The sequence below is a fragment of the Hylaeus volcanicus genome, chromosome 5 (assembly GCF_026283585.1).
Source record: "Hylaeus volcanicus isolate JK05 chromosome 5, UHH_iyHylVolc1.0_haploid, whole genome shotgun sequence".
NCBI classification, from domain to species: domain Eukaryota; kingdom Metazoa; phylum Arthropoda; class Insecta; order Hymenoptera; family Colletidae; genus Hylaeus; species Hylaeus volcanicus.
The window spans coordinates 24,821,694-24,838,367 of record NC_071980.1 but is presented as its reverse complement, the minus strand read 5'-3'; the positions used below and the strand labels follow the sequence as shown (position 1 = coordinate 24,838,367).

The window sequence follows — 16,674 nt, the reverse complement described above, 5'->3', positions numbered from 1 at the left end:
TTTCATGGTGCGCGCGTGAGACGTCCTTTCATTGATTTTATCCAAATGGAATGTTCGTGGATGTCCACGCCCAAGTTTCAAGCACAATTTCTGTCCCGTATCGTTTAAATAGATGGATACAAAATTCATGAAAATATACAGGGCTTTTTCTTTTGCGTTTCCAATATGACGAATCAAGTCGCAAACAAACGAAAATAAAAATAAATAGGTAAATATGCCTAAGCAAGAGTGTGGATAATTGTACAGAGATATGCTATCTGCTAGCGAATAGGCGACAATAAATCGGCGAACAGCATGATTCATCGAGGTTTTCGTGATTCACGTGTTTCAGGTACGAAAGGCTCCTGAGGAGAGCAAAGACAGAGGACCTATCCGAGGTGTCAGGGATCGGTTGCCTCTATCAAAGTGGTGTCGATCGTCAAGGCCGGCCAGTGGTCGTGTTCGTTGGCAAATGGTTTCCCGCCACTAAAATCAATTTGGACAAGGTAAGATTCAAATTTATGCATCTCTCGAAACCAAACTTCGACGTCTGTTTAGATTACAATTGAAGCACGTTTGTCGAACAGTTTGGTATACAACGTATCTCGAAATAGACGGTTTGCAAAACTAAGGCTTGAGAAGAGGATGTTGAAGATTCGAAGAAATTTGCCCGTTGCTTGTTTGAAATCGATACACGTGTTGTGGATTACGCGAGCGTACTCGCGTCTTTTTTTTTTTTTATTATTATGGACTGGCACGTTTAGCAGTTCTTCGCGAGCTGATCGATCCGTTTAGCATACCTTCGAAGAAAGAGGAAATTGGCTCGGTTTTCTGGAACGAAATTGACCGTTCGTCGTAGCTCCTGAACGTTGCCTATACCGTCGCGTGTAATCGAGCGTGAGTCATTCTTGAATCGAAGTTATCAATGAATTTATCGTGCGATCTACCATAATCGAGAGAAATCAACGCGAACGGCGTTTTATCAAATATGGACGCTCGATGGTAATGAAATTGCTTATAAATATTTAACGGCGGCGAGGTAGGAAGCTCCGTTTAAAGCGGATATTCACACTGCTTGTGGAGGCATTCATTCACGAGTGTCATTTAAATTTTTATTTTTTTGCGATTCAAATATTCATTGATTCTGTTTGGTGATCGAAATTAAGTAAATCACAAAGTGATTGGAGTGATTATAACATTGAATTGGGAGTCGATACGTAAACCTGTCGTAAAAATAATCTACATTTCAAAATGACGAGGCGACATATTCGAAACCGGAAATGGTTCGCGAGTCGGAATTATTCATTCGGTAAATCGAATATTTATTGGTCGTTTGTTTGGTGTCTCGACTGGAATCCTCCTCAGTATAGTATAGCGATCGTCGCTTGATCATTTGACCATAACACACCGCGATATATGGAGCCCTTCGGATGATCATCCCGCATCACCGACATTGACTCTCGACGCGACGTCGGAACGTAACGTTCAAAGTTCACCGTGATCCACGGAGCTTCGCGTTTTGTGCTCCGAATTTTTCGGAGCAGCATCGATCTTTTTCAGAGGAATGGCTACCCCTGCAGACTTATTTGCACGCTCAAATAAATAAACACACGACCTCGATGCTTTTGAATTGTTGAACACAGGGACGTCTCGATTCCGTTGTCCTCGCAAACTCTGGGGCTGCAAGATCCTCTTATTCCTGCGTGTCGATGTCATCTTCGCTCCTTCCTCTCTCCTGCCCTCTTTCCTCGCTGGTGGCGAGCGCACCACCAGTGGCGAATCGATATTTACACGTCCAGAAATAGCCCGGCCACTGAACAACCCCTAAGCCGAGGGCGCACGAGTTGTAACGTTGTCACGAGTCCGTCGGTTTGCCCTGGAAAAGTTTGTTGTCGTTCCTACACGCGGACTACCCTTTTTACGCCGCGAGTGGCGTCCTTTGAAAAAACTCCGACGACGTCGCCGGAAATAGCCACCCCCTGATCGAAATGAAAACGCCTGGTCGGCCTCGCCCCGATCACGCCTCGATCTCGTCGATGACGTTGTTCGTCGTTGATCGACCGGCTGCGGCACCGACAGTCGTGATATCAAAGCGAGTCACCAATTCTCCACAGACCTAGGTAAAAATTCTCATCTAAATGAAAATGTCGAGTAACGAATAAAAGTTCCACTGTTAAATCGTATTCGACTCGACCTGACAATTTCAGCGCACGAGGACTAGTAACACGATAAAAGAGCACGTATAGGGTGCACCGATATCGAAAGGACGATGTTACAGATGGCTGGTGAGCAATTTCTTGAGTGAAAAGTAGGTCGCTGTCCGCGATTCAAGGACGTGCTCGATCATTCTCCCCGGACCTCGCGAGAGCAATTTCAGGTCATACATTTATCGGTTCAGATTCGGCGAAGAGAAAAGGATACGAGGAACCGGTCTACTCGTCGATTCGTTATTTCGATAACATCGCGTTTCGATAAATCCCGATGTTCATGGTATCGACAACTCTTTTACGCGGAATATAAACGTGATTTTTTTTTAACGAAATGTTCCACTCGAGTCAGGTCGCTCGATTATCTCTTGTAACTGAATATGTTACAAAACAAAAACAAATTACCTCTTACAAATTGGCGAGATTCGATATTAATTATTGTTACAAAACCAAACCCTGATGGATCTTTCCTGTATACTTTAAAGCACTAATTTTCTCGAGTGCGGTCTGATTTGACAAGCGATACAACTATGTACGTGACAATTTTATATCTATATTTGCATCGGGACGTGCATTAAATTGTCCTCCACCTGCGGCACAACGGCTTATCAAACAATCGTATCACATCGAGCATCATTAACGTTTCAACGACCATTGTAAGATAAAATCGATGAGAATAAAATAAATTGGTTATTACGTCAATGGCATGGAATTATAATTAGAATTCTTCTTACGATTAAAAACAAAGGATTTTCGAATAACAAATCACTTCACAGAAACAAACAAAGTAACGAAGACCGTATGCAAAATAAACGTGTGAATTCGCGACATTAACGACTCACGTTTTCGACCACGGACAGTGGCCTCGGTAACATCTTCACGCACGAGAATACAAAGTACGAGGAATTCTAAACGAGCCTATACCTATACCTGTATTTTCTCAAGGTACTAATTTTACTTCCAGAGCCTTGAAGCGAAACGAGATAAAAATTACAACCGTGTCGTAGGAGCTTCTGCTCTGCTGCTGTCGAAAACACGTGTGACGAAACGACGAAGACATTGCTCGAATTGTTGCTCGTGACGTGGACAACGTGCAGCATCCCATTTGTTAAACGGTGCACCGAAATTGCTTATGTTCAGCCAACGAACGCTAATTAAACGACCCGTCGAGATAATGAGCTTTCAGGGTCGCGGTACAGATAGCGACTGTATGTATTTCGAAGCTCGTCACGACCGCTAGCTTAATTTTATACCATCGCTAAATCATCGATGTCGAGCTTCTCCTTTGACAAGACAGAGAGGCGTTGACTCTCGTTCGTTAGCACTGTTCGTGAACGTTCGCCTCTCCCCTGCTTTGGGCAAACGAATTAATAGAAAAGCTTCCGTATCTTCGACTGCTTTTTGTTACCTCCGACTCGGAATCATGAGAACGCGTTTTCGATCCGAGCACTGCGTAGCGATTTGCATTCGTGCATGCAAAATCAACATCGTTACATCACGTTTTGCAAAATATTGCATCATGAATATTGCGATGCTTGCATTCTTAATCAACGCAACGAAATTGAATGGGTCATCTGTTGTATATTTTTTCAAAGAATGTACGTTTTTTTTTAGTTTGGTACGTACTGCTTTACTTGTTCCTCGGGTTTTGGTTCAATCAAGCTCTATTCTTGTGGCAAGTCAGTCTCGTGCGCGTGTGTATACAATACCAGCCTCGTGTTAAATAGATTTCTCGTGCTGACAGCGCTGAACGAACAAACTCGTCGTCGATTGGAAATCGTTCGACTCCCTTCGAATTTACCAACGAATCAAAATTATAAATTGTTCCTCGTTATTCTATCGGCTAAAGACTATATTGCTCCGAATTATTTGGCATGTTTCCTGATAGGACACTACGTACATAGCTCGGTCCATAACGTCGGATTAAAATACACCCCCGACGCACAGACTTCTTGACGTCACGGCGAGACCGAAAGGAGAAAAAAAGCACAGAGAGTAGTAAATTCCTTGATACACCCACCTCGTCGAATCGATACCGCCGCGAACGAGCGAATGAAAAGACCTTTCTGTTTTCGCTTGAACTTGGCGTCTACGAGGCACTGGACCGTCGCCGACCACCCTTTTACCTTCGCCACTTTACCTTTTCTCTTCTCGCGAGGCTTCCGACCTGATTTCGCCACAATTCCCCGATCTCCTCGCTCCAGGGACGAGGACCCAAGAGCCAATTCGAGTTGTAGCAATGCGATCGATTAAAACGAACAGACGAGTTCCCTTTGCTTCGACACTCAGCAAAGTCATACTCACGATTATCGTTTAAACAATAATGCCATTTTCTTTGTTTCAGGCGTTGCTGTACCTGATACAGTTGCTCGACCCGATCGTCAAAGGAGACTACGTCATCGCTTACTTCCATACATTGACGACCAGTAACAACTACCCCAGCTTGCACTGGTTGCGCGAAGTTTACAACGTGCTTCCTTACAAGTGAGACTCGACTCTTCGTTTCCAACATTCATGTATACAGATCGCTTTCAACAGTTCATTCGCAATGCTCGCTATAATTGGTAATTATAAGGCTCGCGAGGAGAGAACCAGAAATAGAAATGCATTTCTCTAACGAGGCCGCGCCTTAAATTACAGATCTCGACGAGCCACTTTAGAAACACACCCCTTTTGGGGCGTATACGACCACTCCGTTTTTGACGTAATCCCTTTTATTACATGCTACAATGTTTCTCGTTGCTACGGTAATTAAATGCCTACGATTTCCACCGCCGTACAAATGAAAAAATGAAACGACAAGTAAGGAAAGACTTTAAAATTTCGCGTCTCAACTTCCGTCGTATCTCGATTTCAGAAAGAACGCGCGGCACGTGCGAGATTAAACGTACTTTCTTCGCTTTGATTGCTATCAACGATTTGCTTTGTCGTAGATAGAAACGAGCACGATCATTCACAGAGATTTGAATGACGTCTTATCTTTTTATATGCGTCATACGACACCGTGACCGTGAGAATATAGATTTATAGATGCGTGGAAATGATGCAAGAGCGATGGAAATTTCAGACAGATAAATTGCCTCGGGTCGAAGCAAATTTTTCAGAGAACTTACGTCATTGTCTCTCGAGTTCTGTTACCAAAAAAAAAAAAAAATTCCATCACTTTTGTGAATCGGCAAACTCCTCGCGAGTTGATCTGCAATCTTCGGACTGAGTCAATACAGTTGAACTATTTTTGTTACAGGTATAAGAAGAACCTCAAACACTTTTACATTATCCATCCGACTTTCTGGACCAAGGTACGTACCGATTAGCGCTCATCCTCAAAATTATTATACCCCGGAGGAGTAATTGTCCATCGTTGAGTATGCTTTCGAGCGAATCGTGCTGCTCGCCGATTACGAGCATCGATAAAATACAATTTAAAGAAGCAGAAATATTCCAAGCAAACGCCGTAGCTGCTTTTCCCACGTTTATGTCCCAGAGCGAATACACAATCCGCGCGTGCGATCGTATCGAATCTCTTGACCTTCCGAGAGTCAGTTTGCATATTCGTAACTGGCGGCAACAAGCTTAATGTGTATCTTTGATGAACCGATAGGATAATTATCATCGTGCGAACTTGATTTTGCGATGTTCGGGGTGTCTGAAACGGAGTCGAGCAAACAGTATTAGGTGGAAAAGTGCAAATCAACAGGCACTTTTCATTTTTTTGTTGTCAAATGTTACAGATGATGACGTGGTGGTTCACGACGTTCATGGCTCCGGCTATCAAGCAGAAAGTTCACAGTTTACCCGGCGTGGAGTACCTCTACGAAGTTATGTCGCCGGAGCAATTGGAAATTCCTGCATACATCACGGAATACGATATGACGGTGAGTATTTGTAATTTCTCGCGTTGGTACCGGCTATGAATCAGAAAAATAGAAAATAAATGTAAAAACGGGAACCGGAATATTTCAGATAAACGGCATGAGGTATTATCAACCCGAACCAGTCATGTCGACCAGTCCGTCGACGTCCACGTAACTCGCGAACAAGATTCGGTTCCCAGCCAGCGAATCGCTGGTCAGGACCAAGTCGGATCGACTGTTCCACGCGATGCTGGTACAGTTGTACACGCGTGTGTTCCTCGACTAACCGTCGTATACCCATTTCGTTCGTTCCACCGACTCTGGACTCCAATTGGACGAGAAACAGGGCTGCCGTTCGGACACGATCGTTCGTCACGATCGGATGGTTCGTTCGGGCCACCACGATAGCTCGCCGTTGCTTTGCCGAAGTGCCTCGCGATGGATGGAACGCGAACAGAAGAGAGAACTCGTCGTCGGTGCTTCGCGCGACTACTTTTTACGAACTGATCGCTGAAAAAAGTCAAGAAACCACTGCCCATCCGTCTCTCGCAGTTTCACAGAAAGAACAAAATTCTCCGCCGATTCAAGGAAACTGGAAACACTGGCGGAGAAGGAAAAAAAAGAAATTCTTATTCGCTCGAGGCGAGTATCGATTGCCAAAACACCAATTAATCAGTATTTTCGTCGTCGTGTTGCCGTCGGTATAGGGAGCTTCGACCTGTGTTCTTGTAAATATTACGCTGTTCATCGTTACGGAATGTAAAAACGGAAGAGACGACCGCGTGGAGATGACCGTCGACGACGAAACGAAGCGAATGACGGCTTAATACGAACCGACGATCGCATTCTGTTATTTTCTTATCCATCGTTATACAGCGAAGAGCGTCTATTTGATTATTGTACGTCGTATTTTATTATGTAACGTCGTTGACGAATGATTAGCGCCAGCTGGCGCGGTATTTTCGATATGTAAAACGGTAGAACGTGTAACTCCCGGGCAAGAAGGGGAAGATGTAGAACGGCTGGTTCCTTCCGTGGTGCTACGGCTTCGGCGATTTCATGTGAATCGTGGACTGTGTCATTCGACTCGCCGCGTAGAACTGATTAACAAGTACGCGGGAAACGTTCGCGTTTATCGATAACGAGTCGAGGTGTCAACGTTCCTCTCGTTCTGTCGTTCGTCGACGGGAATTACGAATGGTCTGGCGGCCGACAAGCTGCTTTATCGTTGGAGTACTCTGTTACGAATTACGTAACCGGTACTAAAAGAATTACAGGAGATTAAATGGAGCGTTAACCTTTAGCGGATCTAGGCGAAGAACGGCGACACTCTATCGATTCGTCATCGACGCGTGGATAAGTGGAATCTTATGGCGTTAAAAGCTGAGTGCCGAGGTCGTACTCGCGGTTCAATTCTAGATTAGATGAAGCAATAAACTTAAGAGCTTTCTCGCGATGTATATTTCGGGAGACAGAATCGTTATACTCGTTGTTAAGCATTTTTAGCGTTTGAAGATGAAAAACAAAGTTGATATATATGTATATAACCGGCGTCGATTAACCCATTTCTTTCATTTTCCCTGTATCGTTACACCGCGCAAGGTCACTCGTGTTCCATCTCTGACCAGCTTCTAACGCGTAACGAACCGGAAGCAACTCGATCGTTCACTGGTCGACCAACAGACGCGAGGCAATGGAATAATTGGCCGTACTGCGGTCGGAGATGCGTATTAACCACGTAACGTTACTTCTGATTAGCTCGATTACGTCTTTTATCGTTGAACAACATTTTTTTATTACATTTTTATTGCGTTGATTGGATGTTGCGTTAGGATACGTTAGATATATATTTATTGTACGGATAGCGTGCAGCGTTTCGTTAATAAAAATAGAAAACCTATTTCTCCATGCGTCGAACGGGCAAATTGGACGATTTATTTTTAATATTCGCTATCGACGCGTGTCTCGGCTACGAACTTACTTTCGACCAATCTATGCGAGAGACTCGACGCGACGAACAATATAAAAGTCGCCCGTCGCGTCGTTTCTCACGTAAATTTTAACGTTTTACGTTCAACGACCCCACTGTCCGTCCCTGACAATCGTTTCTAGCAAGTAGGGAAGCGTCGCGCAAGACATCGTCCAACCATTCTCGTCGTTATTGACGCGCACGTCTCCAGAACGGGTGTCGCATACGAAAAATTGACGAAACAAAACAGAAGAAGTTTGCCTGTTATAGTTTCCGTCTTTCTGTATGCCTTTGTGGAAACAACGAATAGTCTACGTAATTGGGATCGTTTGGAAGCGAAGCTTAATGAGAATTGCGCGCAATTCCGACGATTAGGCGTTGTCCTTGTCGCGACGGTGTAATTAATGTTGAATGGGCTCGTGCGATCTAACGAGGGAGATGTTGTGAGACAGTAAAACGTTAGTGAATGTCATAGGCGAGGCGAAGATTGTGACAATATGTGAGTGGGCGCCACGGTGCCCAAGATTTTATCGTTTTTTAAAGTCCTAATCTAGTCGAATCGCGCATTCCATCGCGTCTGATCGGAGTTACGTTTGCTAGAGAAATAGGAACGGTACGAGGTAGTCGAAAGAAGAAATTACTAATGGACTACGCTAGGACTTTAAAATGGGCTGATTGAAAACATTAGGCTTTACGCTTAGAAGATTACCTATGGCTTCGAGAAACAATTCGACCGCTACGCGGTTCCTCCGCATTTAGGGAACCGCGATCGCAAAGGGCAGAACCGAATGGGAAATGCTTGCAGCAATATGCGGCGGTAGTTTCGATCGGTCCCTGTTACCTTAGGATCCCGAAATCACGTTTACTTTCCGAACTTTTCTCGTCGTACACAGCTCTGCGAGTGTCGCAACACGCTTTCTCGTGGGAATTCGAGCGAGCTTCCGCTTTGATCGGGATTTGTTGGAGGGCGATTCTGCATGAAAGAGTAAAGAGACAATTTAGAAAGCCATATTTCTTCGTACGCGTTTGCTTTACCTTTCCATTCAAAATCACCCACTTCGGAATTGTTCGTTACAAAACATCCTGTATATCCGAAGTACGAAATTGTTAAGAAGCACCGCGATATGGTAATAAATTTTATCGATCGAATCGTACCAGGGTCGAAACAAAAATCAACTTAGCCATCGAGGGTGTATCTCCTCCAACGTACCCTCCCTTTCTGTGCAAAAATATTTGGGAGGGGGTGGTCGCGAACGGCCAATTGATTTTGCTTCGATCGTGGTATCGAAGTGTTGAATCCGAACGGCGATATTGGAAATGAATTTTATATGAAGAATATATAAGCGATTGAAACCAAACTACAAGCGTTTTAACAAATATTAACGGTCTTTCTTAAGAGAGTAACCAACCTCTTAAAATAGCGCAAATTATAGTTATCGTGTTAATTGCGAGTTTATAAGATACCGTGCAAATTTTGTACGCTCGTTACTCTTCCTTCAAGAACTACTGAACAAATCGTAACGAAAAGAGGGAAATGTTTCCGTTTCCTTTTTTTTTTTTTTTATATTTACATAAGTAACATTTTTATAAGCAAGAAGCGAACGTCGGCGCGACGATCGTGTTTCGCGGGAAACGAGGACGGAAGTTTCGGAAACTACACGTGCATTATGTATGTATACGTATGTATAACGATATACCGGTTAATCATTGTAATTGTTGTCGCAATGGTATAGATTCTAATTAATCGAAGTATATTTTTCTCTCGCGTGCCGATGCACGGCCTCTAACAGCTGACACCGCATCCTTTCATCTGTTTTCTGTTTCTTTTTTATATAGATCGAGCAATAAACGTTTTATTTGAACAAGAAGCGTAGCACAATTTCTGTACGCGCTTCTATTTTGCACTCCATACATCGCGTATCAGCCTCCTGAAGATATTCCAACGATGATGTCGTACGGTCCATCTTACAGCTAAGGACGCTGCATGCCTCAGGGTGAACGGCTTCTCACGAATAAGATCGAAATACTTATTCCTCGTTCAGGGTCACATGTGGCCAACTTTGAGTTATGGTGGTATCGGTTGCCGATCACCTTGTGCCGGCGCCAGAAAAACGTGAATCCTTCGAACGAGCGCTCACCATCGTTTCCCAAGGGGGCCGCTGCTTGCAGACCGCTTCATCATTGATTCAGCCACGTGTATAGGCGCATGTAGTACGTACGCACGTATACGTGTATTCGTGACATTCACGCTCGCAGTCTTTCCTGTTTCATTCCCGCGGCACCGAATCAGTAAGCAGTGTGACGCCGAGCAAAGCATTTCGCTGGTTTTCAGAGAATTTCTCATTCGATGGTGTTTCATCGGTCCAATTGGATCGCAGTTGATCGAGAGGAGAAAACATTCTCGAAGAATTGAGATCGAAGCAGAAACAGCGAGCCAGGCGCTCGGCGGCTGCGTAAATGGCCAAGAGTCTCCGTGTAACAGGTAAGAAAGCGTAACAATTACGGAAGAACGTGCGCACGAGAATCACCTGAAAATGTCTATTTTGATGACCGTTTCGAAACGGTCCAGATAAAGATTCATCCGGTCACTTACCGCCAACAAAATTCTGCGCAGCGTGATCGCTTCCTCGTTAGTGTACAAGTGGATAGTGGTTCGGTAATTTCGGAGCGGGAACCGCTCCGATCATGGAGCACACCTTTTTAAACTCACGTTACAATTTTAAAGAAGGCTTTAGTTTAAATGAAATTAAATCCTTCAAAGGAAATTCTTATTCGATAGATCTAGAGTTAAACAGAATACCGTTGCGACCATACATTCAACATTAAAACCCGATACTTGTTGCTGACTTGTCTGTTGACAATGCAAGTATAGTTTTTGCGTCATCGCCGATCGATTTGTATTTTTTGTCGTGTCAATATTTGTTCCGCAAAGAGAAACTGAAAACCTTCCGAAGGTGATGTTTTCCTGACTCGCATAAATTAAATGACATCTACGAGGCGTGAATTTTGGATTGTTCAATCGTGAATCTTGCGAGTGAATCACGAGTTTTCGGCCAAATATAGCATACTTTCACTGTTGCGATTACGAGTCCAAAGTAATCGGTAATCACACGGATGAATACGTTACGGTTACGATCAAATCGTGATTGCATTCCAATCGTATCGTGACGAATTTTTATTAAAGTAATCTAAACAGCGCGATTCGTATTTCTTGTACAGTTGACGATTGAAACTTGTGGAAAGTTTTCGAAATCGTTTCGCAACGCCTGCTTAATGTGTACCTTGAACGCTAAGCTATTCATTCGAGAACCTTGGAGCATAGAACTCTATTTTTCTAAAGGAAACCACGAGGTTAATGTCTTTCATAAATAACAATCGATGGGGTGTCGACGTCACAATGATACAATGTCAATGGAACAAGTCCAGATATAAGACTGATAAGATACCGAACGCGCGTTAATATCGCCATAATTGCTGTGCCATTTGAATAATAGTTGAACTGTCGTAAGGAGTTCATTCCACGAGAAATACACTTGTGAAAATCGTTGGTAAACGTTACTTTTGACAGGTGTCGCAAATTGTTAACAGGTGTACAAGAAGGATTACTCTGATGACGCCTTAAATCCAAACAGCGAAGGGAACGACACGAAAGAAAGATGGAAATCCTGGGCGTGAAGTTTGCGCCGTTAAACGTGTCCCTGAGACGAAGACTCGAAACACTTTCGGCAGCGACATGGATCGTTTTCTTAGCATTTGGGGATTTCTTCGGGTATGCTATCACCGCTTATCTCCTCTTCTGCACGGAGACTCTACGGTATTTCATTCTGCTCTACTTCGTCTGGATGTATTACGACTGGGACACGTGTAATCGAGGCGGTAGAAGGTGCGTACGATTCGAATAGTTATCGCGTTGCCGCGTTGGAGCTGTTAGAATCGAAATCGGTCCTTTCTTTTATCGTAGGGAATGGTACACGAGATGGCTGAGAAAGTGCACGTGGCTCCGTTACTTTTGCAACTATTTTCCCATCAAATTAGAGAAAACCGTTGATCTGGATCCGAACAAGTCCTACTTGTTCTGCAGCTTTCCCCATGGAATTCTAGCGATAGGAACTTTCGGTGCTTTCGGAACGGATTGTCTCGGCTGCAAGGAAATGTTTCCTGGACTGGACTTCCGGGTCATCATTCTGGACCAACATTTCAGAATCCCTCTGTTCCGCGAATACGCTTCTATGAACGGTACGTGACGACCACAACTTTCCAGCTGTTAATCATTCAGATCGATTTGATTTTGAACGCAGGTGGCGTCAGCAGCACCGCAGAAAGTTTAAACTATCTCCTATCGACGAAGCCTGAACCGCCATTCACTGGAAGAGGAACAATTTTAATCGTCGGTGGAGCGTCGGAAACTTTCGAATGTAAACCAGGCACTTATCGTATCCTCGTGAAAAGAAGGAAAGGCTTCGTGAAGATCGCGCTGAGGAATGGGTTAGAATTATTAAAATTTACGACACGAATGACGAAATAGTCTTCTCTCCCTTCCCTTAACTTATTATTATTCCTAGGACACCTCTCGTACCTGTGTTTTCGTTCGGCGAAACGGATATATACGATCAGGTCTACAGGCCAAAGGACTCGTATCTGCGGAGAGCACAGGACTACATTCGGAAGAAAATAGGTCTAGCTCCGGTCCTTCTGATAGGACGAGGATTCTTTCAGTATTCCTTTGGTATCATCCCACGTCGAAAACGTATCACTGTTGTCGGTAATGATCTTATTTTTATTTTTGATAGTTTTCTGCTGTAAATCGATTAATGGCCACATCGTGATTATTTTTTGTCCTCAGTCGGCAGTCCCTTGGAGTTGCCAAAGATACCTGAACCAACTCCAGAACAGGTCGACGAATACCACCAGAAATTCATAGATCGCTTGGTCGAGCTTTTCGAGAGCCACAAGCACAAATACGTGGAGAACGCCGATTCGGTAACCCTGGAGTTGTTATCGTGATACGGATTACCACGCAGTAGTGATACGCGACGAATCTGTGAATCTTTGTGAAAACTTTCGAGAGAAGGTAGAAAGACGATTGTTTAATCGAAATGTGAAAATGCCTAGGAAATTTATATAAAACAGATAGCATTAAGGTGTCAAGTTTAATCGTATTTTATCATTCGATTATTACTCGACTGTTAAAGAGGATATTTCGAGGCGGAGACCTTATACGAGACTTGCTCAAGTATGGTTACAATTTTATATCGCAGATTTAGAGTACATATCGCGAACAGTTACACAAGCAAAAGGATCGATTACGTAAAATTACGATTACACGCCGCAGTAGATATTCTTCGCTTGATACTGTATTATCTAAATCCTATATGGTTAGAGATTGCGCATTTATATCTACTACAACGCATTCTTTCATGTGTACTTATCGGCAATGGGCATAAGCAACACTGCGAAAATTATAAGCGCTGTACACCAAACAGTTCTACGTAATATCTGCGGGAAGAGAATCGTTGTTCGAGTAAATTTTCAACAATTTTTACGATTGTTATGTTTTCTCATTACAGGTATTCTTTTTCATTTACCTTGTCTTGCCATTCCTTGTTCGAAATGCAGTCGCGGAATTTCATCCGCGAGAAGTGTACGGTACTGTACAGAGGTATCCACTTGCTCGGTATCCGTCGGTAAAGGAACGTGTCCAAATGTTTCCGAAGAAGAAACAACTTTCTGGTCACCAAATCTCTCATCTGAAAGTTTCGTAATGTACAAGATGGGGAACGAGCGAAATTTGGGAAATGAATTTACCTCCACGTAATTGTACATGGCAAGATCGCATATTGCGTGGGCATCGTCGCATCGTAGTTCGGAGAACTTTGGAAGAACCTTGCCGAAGTCTGAATCGTAACGTTCCATCAGCTCGTCTAACAATAAAAGATCCTCGAATCCCTAATGGAAATCGATGCGTTAGAATCTGAAAGACGACTATCGCCATCCATACTATACGGTATCGAATGAATGTACTCGTAAAAACAGTGAGAATAACTTCAACGCTACCAACGTTCGGTAAATTAAATGCCTTGTCAAAAAAGTTGAACGATTAAAGTTCCGAAGCTAAGTAACTTGACCTGGATATGTTCAACGATGAATCCGAGTATTAAAATAGAAAACTATTTGTACGACGTATTATTTTTTTTTTTTTTTTTTTTTTTTTTTTTTAGAAACTCGTGCTCGCGAATGTGGAATCCTTCGATCGATTGAACACGACTCACAGCGTTCATTCCTTGAGCGTAAAAAGGTACCATAGCGTGAGCAGCATCGCCGATAAGTAGAGCAGTTTTTCCAACGTGGTATGGTTTGCACTGCGACACAATTGCGAGAGATTGATTAATTAAATCGATAGGTTTCCCTGCAGTCGCATCTTGATAACCGATAGTTGTTTTTTCGTTGGAGGAATTAAGAATTACTTCAGTACTTCACCTTAATAGAGATCAGCGTCTTGGGCTCCCTTTTAAAATAATCATTCACCAGCTTATCCCTGCCTATCATACGCAGAAGATCAGGGAACTGTTCTTCGTAGAATTTCAATAGAGCCTGCGGTGTCTTCAACTTGTCGAAGGTCCCGAATGGCGCGAATATATTACCGGTAAAAGTGCAGTCGTCGTTAGGCAGAGCTATCATCATGAATTCGCCTCTTGGCCAGATGTGAAGGTGATTTCCACTCATAGCAAACTTAAACAAACATATAATTATTTTCGAACAGCAGGCACGGCTTACGTCAGTGGGTGAATGGTGAAGCGCAATTTTGTGTTATCGCAGTCCACTACAGAAATAATTACCTTGATACCTACTATCCAAAAATATTCATGAATGCACGACGTAAAATCTTACCTTGTTATCTTTCCCAGCAGGAACGAACAATTCAACGTAACCGTGCTCGATATACTTCTGGCTGCAATCGAAAAGCGGTCTCTTCGTCATTAATCTCCTGATCGTCGAATACGCCCCGTCCGCGCCGATGATCAAATCCGATTCCACGTCCTCGATGGTTCCAGTTTTCGTACTAGAAATTCAACTGACGCGTAACGACGAGTAAACTCGGAGGATTCTTCGAATGAGAAACACCTTACTCTAAGATTTTCAATTTTCCATTATCCAGGTCCGCGTCTACCAGTTTCTTGTTGAAGCGTAGATTCACTTCCGGATACTTCTCGGCGGCTATTCGACCAATGCATGATTAGCTATGTACTTTACAAATTAAATGACGAGAATCTTCGCAACCGTACATTTCCCTTCTTCTCCCTTATACCCTAAACCCCTCCACTTTTGGTTAAAACTTGGTACACTTGGATATTTTCACTCTAAGTGTACCGCGCTCCAATACCACACGCGTTTCACCCGCAAGATTGTCCGAAGCATAAGACAGCATCGACAAGGAATCTGATACGCTAGAATTCTTGCGGCTTCACGCACTACCGCGTCATCGGATATTCCGCGGCGGTTTTTTCAGTTGTAAAGCGTCTCCGTTCGTTCGTGTTCTTTCAAAGCGAAGTGCAACCGTATTAAAATAACCTACTGCGAAGTCGCGAAGAAAATTAATTTAAAATTCACTCACCGTTTAACAAAACCACGTTTAGATATCGTCTGCTGACCGAATAAATGCACTGCAAGTCAAAGTACGATTGCGATGTCATTTTTTGTGTCACAAGGAGCGAGAAAATTGTTATCACTTACGTTCCCCCTGACGCTATCATAAAGAATTTCCTTCAGAGTGCCGTCTTTGTTGTGGAGCATTCTTCCATACATAGGGATGCCATGCTGATCGACCACAGCCTGTTCGAGGCCGACTGCCCTTAAAGCTTCGCGTCCTCTGGCCGACAAAGCCAGGTCGATGCTCTGTCCATGGGAATCCTGCACCCTAATATCTAAAAAAAGATTATTCTTCATTTCTTCTGGTACTAATAAAAGTGTGCGACGCTACGACGACGCTTTTATTCGCGAAGATCAAGAAATCACCATTGGAATATTTACCTGTACGGTATTCGTACACGACCACCGAGTGGCCCTTCTTCGCGAAGAAACAAGCCGCTAGTGCACCAACCTAAAAGCCGACTTTTGGTACCAATCGCGTACAAAATTCTCGTTTAAAAGCGCAAGTGACACATTTGGAATTTTTGTTTTCTTCCCTTGAAACTGTTTCAGAACGAATACGCACCAAGCCACCCCCTACGATGGCAACTCGCGACTTTCGATCGGCGTCCGTCATGGTATTCCGCGTTGCACCGAAGCCACTGATCGACTACAGTGAATCCCTTCGAATTGCTGCAATTCACAACCGTTAAGTCGTTGCAAGATCCTCCCCACCACCATTTTACGCCAGGTAACCTCTGCGTTCTCTCCGACAAGTAACAAACGATATCACAGGTTAAAAAATTCATAATTCGTTTGAATATAATCTAATCTTAAGATACTTTTGTGAAAGTATCAGTCAAGAATTGCACTTTTCCTTTCTTTAGGTAGTATTTATTACATTTCCCTACCCGATAAGATAACACCAGAATTAACATTTTCAGCACTGGTGGGAACTGGTAATCGGTATTACTCGCGACGAAAGATTGTCCGAACGATCCTTCGTCGTGAGTAATAGCGAGCTAATTTTATTTCAGTA

General features: G+C 43.4%; 3 protein-coding genes across 7 annotated transcripts in view; 2 read left to right on the top strand and 1 right to left on the bottom strand.

Moving 5' to 3' along the window:
* LOC128877145 (protein GDAP2 homolog) overlaps positions 1 to 9,877 on the top strand; it is a 33,291-nt gene extending 23,414 nt beyond the window's left edge. For all 3 annotated transcript variants that reach the window (XM_054124198.1, XM_054124201.1, XM_054124200.1), the window contains exons 8-12: positions 332 to 485; positions 4,531 to 4,670; positions 5,431 to 5,485; positions 5,918 to 6,061; positions 6,150 to 9,877. In XM_054124198.1, coding sequence (XP_053980173.1) covers positions 332 to 485; positions 4,531 to 4,670; positions 5,431 to 5,485; positions 5,918 to 6,061; positions 6,150 to 6,215 — 559 coding nt within the window. In that variant the 3' untranslated portion in view covers positions 6,216 to 9,877. The remainder of the gene's footprint in view (positions 1 to 331; positions 486 to 4,530; positions 4,671 to 5,430; positions 5,486 to 5,917; positions 6,062 to 6,149) is intronic.
* Positions 9,878 to 10,021: 144 nt separating this feature from the next.
* Positions 10,022 to 13,713, top strand: LOC128877147 (2-acylglycerol O-acyltransferase 2-A-like). 3 transcript variants are annotated; one of them, XR_008457197.1, is made up of 7 exons: positions 10,022 to 10,491; positions 11,598 to 11,892; positions 11,971 to 12,245; positions 12,308 to 12,494; positions 12,572 to 12,771; positions 12,853 to 13,080; positions 13,577 to 13,713. XR_008457197.1 is itself a non-coding variant. In XM_054124203.1 (6 exons), exons 2-6 carry the CDS (start codon positions 11,666 to 11,668, stop codon positions 13,011 to 13,013), a joined length of 1,050 nt encoding a protein of 349 aa, XP_053980178.1. In that variant the 5' UTR covers positions 10,022 to 10,491; positions 11,578 to 11,665; the 3' UTR covers positions 13,014 to 13,021. The 3 variants fall into 3 exon arrangements, 2 of the variants coding, with proteins under 2 accessions (XP_053980178.1, XP_053980179.1); XM_054124203.1 differs by lacking the exon at positions 13,577 to 13,713 and having other exon boundaries at positions 11,578 to 11,892; positions 12,853 to 13,021; XM_054124204.1 differs by lacking the exons at positions 10,022 to 10,491; positions 13,577 to 13,713 and adding an exon at positions 10,656 to 10,871 and having other exon boundaries at positions 12,853 to 13,021.
* LOC128877146 (kynurenine 3-monooxygenase) lies at positions 13,365 to 16,403 on the bottom strand. Its single transcript, XM_054124202.1, has 11 exons — positions 16,222 to 16,403; positions 16,038 to 16,107; positions 15,741 to 15,931; positions 15,622 to 15,670; positions 15,137 to 15,224; positions 14,898 to 15,069; positions 14,487 to 14,738; positions 14,279 to 14,368; positions 13,815 to 13,955; positions 13,595 to 13,756; positions 13,365 to 13,505 (listed from the first exon to the last, which is right to left on the bottom strand). The coding sequence occupies exons 1-11, from the start codon at positions 16,270 to 16,272 to the stop codon at positions 13,425 to 13,427; spliced, it is 1,347 nt and encodes a 448-aa protein (XP_053980177.1). The 5' UTR covers positions 16,273 to 16,403; the 3' UTR covers positions 13,365 to 13,424.
* Between the last annotated feature and the right edge of the window lie 271 nt (positions 16,404 to 16,674).

Coding starts and splice junctions, on each gene's coding strand:
- LOC128877147 (XM_054124203.1), top strand. CDS start 11,666: ATGGAAATCCTGGGCGTGAAGTTTGCGCCGTTAAACGTGTCCCTGAGA. Junction 11,893..11,970: donor TGTAATCGAGGCGGTAGAAG/GTGCGTACGATT, acceptor CTTTTATCGTAG/GGAATGGTACACGAGATGGC. Junction 12,495..12,571: donor AAGATCGCGCTGAGGAATGG/GTTAGAATTATT, acceptor TATTATTCCTAG/GACACCTCTCGTACCTGTGT.
- LOC128877146 (XM_054124202.1), bottom strand. CDS start 16,272: ATGACGGACGCCGATCGAAAGTCGCGAGTTGCCATCGTAGGGGGTGGC. Junction 15,225..15,621: donor AAACGTGGTTTTGTTAAACG/GTGAGTGAATTT, acceptor TTGGTCGAATAG/CCGCCGAGAAGTATCCGGAA. Junction 13,757..13,814: donor CCATGTACAATTACGTGGAG/GTAAATTCATTT, acceptor CGAAACTTTCAG/ATGAGAGATTTGGTGACCAG.